The sequence below is a fragment of the Gopherus flavomarginatus genome, chromosome 7, assembly GCF_025201925.1.
Source record: "Gopherus flavomarginatus isolate rGopFla2 chromosome 7, rGopFla2.mat.asm, whole genome shotgun sequence".
Lineage (NCBI taxonomy): Eukaryota > Metazoa > Chordata > Testudines > Testudinidae > Gopherus > Gopherus flavomarginatus.
The window spans coordinates 101,136,643-101,146,120 of record NC_066623.1 but is presented as its reverse complement, the minus strand read 5'-3'; the positions used below and the strand labels follow the sequence as shown (position 1 = coordinate 101,146,120).

Genomic DNA, 9,478 nt, shown 5'->3' with positions numbered 1-9,478 from the left:
AAGTTGGCACCCAAAATCAGTGGCTACTTTTACAGAATGTGGGCCTTGGCTTCCCTGTGCCTCCCTATCCCAACCTGTAACTTGGGAATAATGTTTGATGAACCTTTAGAGAGAGATGAGATGGGTAAAGATGGACCAACTTGTGTTGTTGAGAGAGACAAGCTTTTGAGCCACAAAGAGCTCTTCCTCAGATCTGGAAGAAGTATTCAGAGTGTCACAGCTAAAGTCAAAAATAAATGATCCTAACTAGTTACCACATATTCTAAGGGATCATTCAAGACAAAGCATGGGCGACCAAGCAACTGGTTCCAACCGCAACAGACTGGTAACCATACAGAGTGGTACTGGGCGAGGTTGTAACAATTATTACTATAAAAAGAACAGGAGTACTTGTGGCACCTTAGAGATGAACAAATTTATTTGGGCACAAGCTTTCGTGGGCTACAGCCCACTTCATCGGATGCTGTATTTTCCACTGGGCATGCAGCCGATGAAGTGGGTTTTAGCCCATAAATGCTTATACTCAAATAAATTTGTTAGTCTTTAAGGTGCCACTCCTGTTCTTTTTGCGGATACAGACTAACACAGCTGCTACTCTGAAACCAATTATTACTATAGTTAATGCTGGGAAACAGTTTTGTGCGGGGGCAGCGGCAGAGCGGGTGGAGATGGGAGGGCAAAGCCGTGCCAGCTGAGGGCATGGGATGAGGTGGTAGAGGCGGTAGTGGCTAGTGGCTCCGAGGGTCCTGTGTGCACAGGGTGGTAGCGATGACAGGTTGGAGGTGCAGGGGCGTCTGATGGGCTGGGGGCCCCGACGCTGGGGCTGCTGTAGTGATGGCAGCTAGCAGGAGGTGCTGACGGGACTGAGGCCAGCGGCTGGTGGTGGTGGGTGATTGGTGATTGGTGATTGTGGCTGAGGGGTTGGACAGCGGTTGTGATGAGGGGGCTGTGCGCAGAGGAACTGGGCTGTAGTGCTTTGGTGGAAATGGAGGTGGCGGCAGTGACCAAGGGAAGGAGAGCTCAGTGGTTTGAGCAACGGCCTGCTAAACCCAGGGTTGTGATTTCAATACACGGGGGCAGGGGGCGGTCACTTATGGATCTGAGGCAAAAATCAGTACTTGGCCTTGCTAGGGAAGGCAGAGGGCTGGACTTGACCTTTCAGGGCCCCTTCCAGTTCTAGGAGCTGGGTACAGCTCCACCTCTTAAAGGAGGGGCTGGGCTATGACTGGGGCAGAGGGTTATTTCACATGAAGACGAATCTCCCGCTGAGACTCGCACCTCATCCCCTCTTAAAGCCGCAGCTCTCCCAGCTTCCCTTGCGCGGCCTCGATCAACGCTCGCTCCCCGGCCGAACCTTCCCCGCCTCTGGGTTCCCTGATTGGTGCAAACGCGTGGTGGGCGAGGCGCTTGGAGGACTCTCCGCCTTCCCTTCCAGTGATTGGAGAACTCCCATGTCAGTCAAGGCCCAGGCCAGTGGGCGGGAGTGACCGTGTGACAATGGCGCTGTAGCGCGGAGCCGGAGGTGTTGTTACGTAATCTGCGCATTGTTTTGGGCGTAAGTGAGGTTAGTGGATTGAGCTGGTTACGTAGCGCTCCTGAGAGAGCAGCCGGCCAGCGCTCCGAGGAGCAAGGCGCCGCTGCCGCCATGGAGGCGAAGCCCAGCGAGCTGCTGCTCTGCGACAGCCTCATGCTCTGGGTGAGTACGCGCGGGGCGGGGCGGCCTGACCCCTCCTGGGGCGGGCGGGGGCTCTATCCTGTCAGCAGCTGACCGGTATATGCGATCCCCACAACGTTCCCCTTGTTACAGTCACCAGCCTGTGCACCTGCCCCGTGGGTTCATCCCCATGCCCAGTGAACTCCGCATCCCGGTTAGTGGCCCTGGTCCGCGATCCCCGCGCTGTATCATTGCCCCTCGCCCGTGGGCTCCTATCTTGTGTAATGCCCCCCCCCCCGCACCTTGCTCTAATTCCGTGCCCGTGGCTGTGGCGTTCGCTACCTTAGCAGCGTGGCTTGTCTCTGTCACGAGTGGGTCTTGTCCCCTTTCCTCTGCGCAGGGGGTTTGCAGGAGGGTGTCTTTTTAAAATGCCCCTTTTATTATATCTCTCCCTCCTATGCAATGCCCCCTTCCCCGCACCCCTGTGTAATATCCTCTCAGTTTACACGCCCTATATAGTGCATCCACGCCACCTACGCAAACAACCGGTTGAGTTCTTGCTTATGTCGGTGTGTGTTTTGTAATGTGACAGAAGCTGGGAATACTAGGACAGAGCTAGTTCTGGTTTCGTTTTTAGATCTGAGGCAAACCGCCAGACCTGGTTAGTGTCGCTATCATCATTCAATATTGTGTTAGTTTCACACTGTTGTTTTTAAATCCACAAAGAGTAACACTGTCCTTTACCAGCATTCTGGAAGCATTAAACTCTTCTCTCATGTTTTAACCTGCTTTGAGGTTTGGTTTTAATTCCAGACTCTCTTGATCTGCAGCATCCAGAATCTTGTATTTGCTTTTGTTTGTTTGCTTGTTTGTTGGGGTGGGGGGGTGTTTCCTTTCCACCTCTTAGAACCGCAGACCACAGTCCAGCTTATGAGGGTGTGATCGAAGAGGCAGACCTGCTCCGAATGTCTCTGTCACAAGGAGAATGACACCTTCATTCTCAGGTTCACTTTAAAGCAATCTCTTGACCTCTGATGAAAGGCTATGCAGTTCTGTGTCTGATTAAGCATTTATATCTATGGCTGCTTCTAAAATAAAGTCCCACAGGAGGAAGTTTTTGTTTAAAAAATGGAGATTGTAAATGTACCTCTTAAACATATAAACATTTTGCACCCGAAATGAGGAGAGACACTGTTTAATCAGGGATCATTTTAATTCTCCTTCTCTCTCTTTAATCTACTCCTCTCTTTTAAGTTTCTCTCCACAGCTGAGTATGACTTATGTCAAGTCTACCCTATCATTTAAGTTGTCAGAGATCTGCAACAACCTCTTTGGCCACTGTCTTGAAATAATACCTGTGCAGAGTCATGTTAATTTTTAAAAAATAGTAATTTATACTTTATAATGTGTGTGTGTGAGAGAGAATATAATATTTTTAATTTTCTCTAACCATTCAGTGGAAAGAAATAGGAATCAGACTTGAGATGTTCTTTTACCAGCTTCTCAATTATGGTAAAAGACTGCAGACCTCTGAATTATGCATCAGTAAGAATCATGGTTTACAGGAGTGGTTTTATGCCCTTTTAATATGCAAAGGGAAAATACTGCTAATGCTTACACGTCTGACCTAATAACCAAGGCTGTAAGAGGTTGGGAAGGGAAATCTTAGAATCATAGACTTGTAGGCCTGTGCACTCATGGCAGGACTAAATATTATCTAGACCATCCCTGACAGGTGTTTGTCTAACCTGCTCTTAAAAATCTCCAATGATGGAGATTCCACAACCTCCCTAGGCAATTTATTCCAGTGCTTAACCACCCTGACAGGAAGTTTTCCTAATGTACAATCTAAACTGCCCTTGCCATAATTTAAGCCCATTGAATCTTGTCCTATCCTCAAAGGTTAAGGAGAACAAGTTTTCTACCTTCTCCTTGTAACAAACTTTTATGTACTTGAAAACTGTTGTCATGTCCCCTCTCAGTCTTCTCTTCTCCAGACTAAACAAATCCAATTTTTTCAGTCTTCCCTCATAGGTCATATTTTCTAGACCTTTAATCATTTTTATTGCTTTTCTCTGGACTTTCTCCAATTTATCCACGTCTTTCCTGAAATGTAGCACCCAGAATTGGACATAATACTCCAGCTGAGGCCTAATCAGCATGGAGTAGAGCAGAAGAATTACGTCTCTTGTCTTGCTTATAACACTCCTGTTAATACATCCTAGAATGATGTTTGCTTTTTTTGCAACAGTATTACACTGTTGGCTTTCATTTAGCTTGTGATCCGGGATGGCTCCAAGATCCCTTCCTAGGCAGTCATTTCCCATTTTGTATGTGTGGAACTGAGTTTTCCTTCCTAAGTGGAGTACTTTGCATTTGTCCCTGTTGAATATCATCCTATTTACTTCAGACCACTTCTCCAGTTTGTCCAGATCCTTTTGGATTTTAATCCTACCCTCTAAAGCACTTGCAACCCCTCCCAGCTTGGTATTGTATGCAAACTTTATATGTGTACTCTCTAGACCATTATCTAAATCATTGATAAAGATATTGAACAGAACTGGACCCAGAACTGATCCCTGCAGAACCACATGCGATATGCTCTTCCAGATTGACTGTTAACCACTGAGAACCACCAGTTGTCCAAACAGTTATGCTCTCACCTTATAGTGCTCCATCTGGGTTGTATTTCCTTAATTTATTTATGAGAAAGTCACAGGAGACAGTATAAAAAGCCTTACTAAAGTAAAGATATACTACACCTACCACTCTCCCCACCCCCTAATCCACGTGGCTTGTTATACTTTTTCCTGGACCAGGAAGCAAATTAACTGGAACTGAAATTTTTTATAGGTAGAAAAATTTGCTGTTATGTTATAATTTGCATAAGAACCAAGTGACATTTCTTGTAACCAACAAGTCATTGTTGAAATAACAATGGTTTTGGAGCAGTGGACAGGTTTGACCATTCTCAGATCCCAATATGCTGTGAGTCTGATCATTATTTTTTCAGCATTAGCTTTGGTTTGGAAGCCTGTTAAATTATTAACAAAAAACAATAAAATGAAACTTACACTCAATTAACACTTAAAGTGCAGACTTCAATTGACAAAAGCAAAAATGTAAGATCTTAAAACATTTAGTACAGTGATTCTCAAACTCTTCAAAATGTGCAGCGCTGCATGTGCAACAGACAAGTTATTTAATCGAAATTGAACATTCCCTTTCAGTTTTGCTCATATTTTGGATGATTTCTTGGCTCTCTAGTTCAGGAGTTGCAGGTTTAAAGTTTAAAAAGATTTTTGATGGAACTGTATTGTACCAAATACTGAGAGATTGCAGTAGGAATTCTATAAAGCCAGTGTTAGGTTATAGCAGGGCTATCTGGTCCAGAATGTTTCTTTGGAAATACTTGCCCGTTGGTGGCTGCCAAATTGGAATGGGGAAGGAGAATTAATTACTCTGTAGAAGTAATTTAGAAATGCAGGGATAAAAAAAATAACCAAGATAGAGATGGTTTAGTAGTACTTATAGGAAGGGGAACCCCATTTTTTACTCCTCCAACAAGTTCAAACTATGTGCATGCATATATGGAGTAAAGTATTTGTAAATATATAGGTATGTTTTGTTACTGGGTCATGGAATTCAGAGTCTTATATAATAGTTTAAAAATAACTTCATGCTTTTTTCTTCACTCCATTTTTTTTTTGTGCTGGCATCCACATAGTGTTTACATGTTCAACATGTACAAAAATTAGATTCTGTATCTCTTTTCAGTCTTCCTTTCCTTCATCTTAGCATTGTTTCAGGGTTTTTAATTTTTTCCCATTAATATACAAAAAAAATAGCCTATCCTAAGGCTCACCATAGCATAGGTAAGAACAACTTGAGCATATATCCAAATTCCAGAATTTTTTCTTAGGGCTGAAATGGGTGTGTCTAACTTTTTATTAGTGCTGCTTTAGACATTATGGGTCTAACTCTCATTTATACTTTGGCTGTTTATACAGATCTAATCATGGAAAGGGATCATAAAGTGAGTGTAATTATAACTTATTTCCACGTAACGGTTCCTTTAGTAAAGGGACCTTAGTGAAAATGAGAATCTGTATGTTCAGATTGTTTGTGTGTTGCTATTACAGCGTGTATGTATTGCCGTGTGCGTTGTGGTTTTTGTTTTGTTTTTCTGGTCTAACATCTTATTTCACTGATGTAACTCATAAGTTAGTGAACGCTTAATGGTATTAATAGCCATATGCTGCTACAGTCTATGTAACTTTAATTTTCCATAACTATGTCTAATATAGAATTCACTTCCAAAATAGCAGTAGGGTGGGAAGAAGATGCTTTGTATTGAAAGGAATAGTTAATAGAGACTTGTGAGCTATAATTATCTATAATATTAAGTGGTTTCAATTATTGTGGGTAGTCATGAGAGAGAAGCTCAAGTGGTTTGTATTATCATTATATTGCAAAGGGATGTTCACCTTATTCATAATCTCCCGTTTGGTTGATGCAATCCCTGTAGCATAAATACATATCCTCCATTGGGGGAGGGGAAAATGTGAATTACAAGTGTTAACTAATATTTGTACATATTGGATGCTTTTTTAATATATTAAAGACATCACAGAATTAGTATGTTCTTCAGTCTGCTGTGTCATGGAATACTGTATTTTCAAATATTCAAAAGTTAGCTTACTCAAATTAACAAAAATATATGTATAAGTGCCCAGGAGAAACTGAACTTCTGTCATCTAACACTATTACTTCCACAGTAGTCCTCAAACTTAGATTTTCTGAATTTGTGTCCCCGGGAAGAGAGCCTTTATTCCCTTCATATTAGAGAAACCACAATATTTTCCATTGAGATAAGAATGGAAATAATACCTGCAGCAACAGTCAGGAGGAAGCTATCTTTAGAGCAGGCTGTGTCATGGACACCTGTGTCAGTGTCTAGATATTTAAGTGCCTGGAATGATAGTGTATAGGTAGATTCTTAACATACTAAAGCAGTTGCTTCTCTTGAATTTCCTTTAGCATTGTGCTTTATATCAGAGGGGGCGTGTGGGCAAATTATGCTTTTATATAGTTACTTTAGACTTACACTAGAATAACAGCAGAATTTGACTATTTTTTTTGTTACATGACAAATACGTCCATCCAATGCACTGACCTGCCTTTATGATGTCCAGGCATTACTTATGCCTCTGTCCTCCAAAGACACATACTTAACTTCAAGCCCATGTGTAGTTCCACTGTCTCAGTGGGACAGCTCATGTGCCTAAAGTTAAGCATGAGTGTGTTTACCTCACACTGAAGTCAAGCACTCAGGATCACGCCCATAATCAGTAACCTACTTTCCTACTTATGTTGACAGGAAACTATTTTTCCCTTCTGTTCAGTATGTACACTTCTTATAATGTCTTTTAGAATGCTTTCTCAAGCAAAACTTATAAAACTTAACTCCTGTGATCCCAAAGTTGTATGTCATTGAGACAGTAAGTGCCTAAGGAAATAGCTCTTAGCCAAGCCTTTGAGTGCTTCTACTACCCTCTATAAGCAAATGAGAAAAAAAGTCTTGGATATCTAGAGGAGCTATTTTATCCTTTCAAGTTCTAGTAGATAGTATTGCAGGTCTGGAATAACTCTGGCAGATGAGATTGATCACCATATTCATGCCATCTATCTCGGTTTTTTAAAAATTATCGTCGAGATTTATTTAGAATATGTGGAAGTTGCAATCTTAAAATCTTATTTGGTCTCCCACAGACCCAGGGGAAGATGCAGATATATTCTGCATTATAGAATGTTGAATGGCTGCCTGTGGGGAAGAAATCCATATTTAAGATATTCTGTACAGTATCTCCTACTTAACGTTGTAGTTATGTCCCTGAAAAATGCAACTTTAAATGAAACAATGTTAAACGAATCCAATTGTCCCATAAGATTTAATATAAATGCGGGGGGTTACAGTGCAAGGAATTTTTGGTATTATACTATATACTGTACAGTACTGTACTGTGGTTGGGAAGTGCCCCGGCTTACCCCATACAGGCACAGCCCGCTGCAGGCAAGGACGCTAGGAAGCACTTTTGCAGCAGCAGCGGCAGCTTTCCCAGAGAACAGGCTCAGATTTTGCCAGGAATGCTCCAGGCCTGCCTCTTCCTGTCCCCGCTCCACAGCTGTTTGGCAGCACTTAGGACTTTCTGGGAGGAAAGGGGAGGAGTGGAGATGCAGCGCTTCCCCGCTGCTGCCCCTACTTCCCAGAAAGTCCTAAGCACGAAGTGCTGGGAGGGTGGTGGAGGAGCAGGGGAGCCCTGCATCTCCACTCCTCCTCCTCCCTCCCAGAAAATCTTAAGTGCCACTAAATGGCGGTGCTTAGGATTTTCTGGGAGGGAAGGGTAGGAGCGGAGACACAGGGCTTCCCTGCTCCTGCCTCTCCCTCCCAGAAAGTCCTAAGGGGGAAGCGGTGGGAGGGAGGAGGAGGAGGTGGAGAAGCAGAACTTGTGCAATGCTCCCTTATAAAGTCACTGCTCTTCTGCGGAATCTTACAGCAGGCAGCCAAACAACGTTATAAGGGAGCATTGCACAACTTTAAATGAGCATGTTCCCTAATTGAGCAGGGACGTAACATTGAAACAATGTTAAATGAGGAGTTACTGTTTTATAGTTTTAGCCATTTAGAACTGGTAAACATTCTTAGTGTTGATTTCCTCTCCATGAGTGGTTGAATAATGTTAGTTTGGGCCATAATCTTTTCTTTCTTCCCACTTGTAAAAAATCTGTAAACATTTCTATTCAAAATCTCTTTGGAGGCTAAACCTGTAGAACCTGTCTTCATAGCTTATGCAGCCGTGGTAGCAGCTGGAGAGCCTCCAGCCCTGATCTTCAGGCAGAAATTCAGTTCCCCCCCCCCCCCCTTCATCTAAGCATTGAAACCTATCTGATAACTGTATATGTGTATGGTCCTACTTTAAAATGTATAGCTATTTAGTGACAGAACATGCAATATCTTAGGAGAAATAAGAATTATGTCATAAGATGTGTAATACACCCTTCAAAGCATAAGCAATGCACTAGCCTAATAGTTGTGCTTCTAAGGCAGAAAGTGTTTGCCTCACCCAGTGGGGTGGAGAGCAAAAGTGATTTAAGCTGGATTCTGGGCTGTACTGAGTGCTGAAATGGGCCGCAGCACCAGTTAGAGCTGATCCTGCATGCTCTGTCTTGCAGCAGCCTATCAGAGATTGCCTATGGACTGCAGTGCTTGTGGCAGCCCAACACTGCACTGAGGGAATCATGCCCCGGTCCTTTGCAGTGTCTTTGACTTCTGTAGGTTATGGGGTAAGGGATAGAATTTTCCTGGGATATATTTCTCTTCACAATGTCAGTTTAGCAAAGTTCATGTCACTTTTCTATAAATGATTCTACTGCCAGTAATGGATCGTGCTTCCACAGAAGTCAGTTGCAAAGTCCCATTGTCTTCAGAGGTCCAAAATCAGCCTGTAAATCTATGAAAATTGCTCAGACCCGTATAATATTAAAAAAAAAACAATACCCTTGTTATTTGCTTTCATATTACCATTACCAGCAATGAAGAGTTTAAAAACACACGGCAGAAGTACCAAGTATGAGAGGGGTAGCTGTGTTAGTCTGTATCTACAAAAATAGCAAGGAGTCCAGTGGCACCTTAAAGACTAACAGAAGTAGGCTCCTCGCTAGGCTGCTTTTAAACCAAACTAAACATATACTAGCATACAGGGTTCAAAAAAGAACTAGATAAGTTCATGGAGGATATGTCCATCAATGGCTATTAGCCAGGAT

At 42.9% G+C, this 9,478-nt stretch overlaps 1 protein-coding gene across 3 annotated transcripts in view; it reads left to right on the top strand.

The window, feature by feature from the left end:
* Window positions 1-1,479: 1,479 nt before the first annotated feature.
* Window positions 1,480-9,478, top strand: part of HOOK1 (hook microtubule tethering protein 1) — a 194,895-nt gene continuing 186,896 nt past the window's right edge. For 2 of the 3 annotated variants that reach the window (XR_007775432.1, XM_050962002.1), the window contains exon 1: window positions 1,480-1,696. Coding sequence is in view for 1 of the 3 variants with exons in the window: in XM_050962002.1 (XP_050817959.1) it covers window positions 1,646-1,696 (51 nt within the window). In the remaining 2 variants the exon portion in view is untranslated. Of the gene's footprint in view, window positions 1,697-1,723; window positions 2,659-9,478 lie in introns of those variants that run through there. The other variant, XM_050962003.1, reaches the window with a different exon arrangement.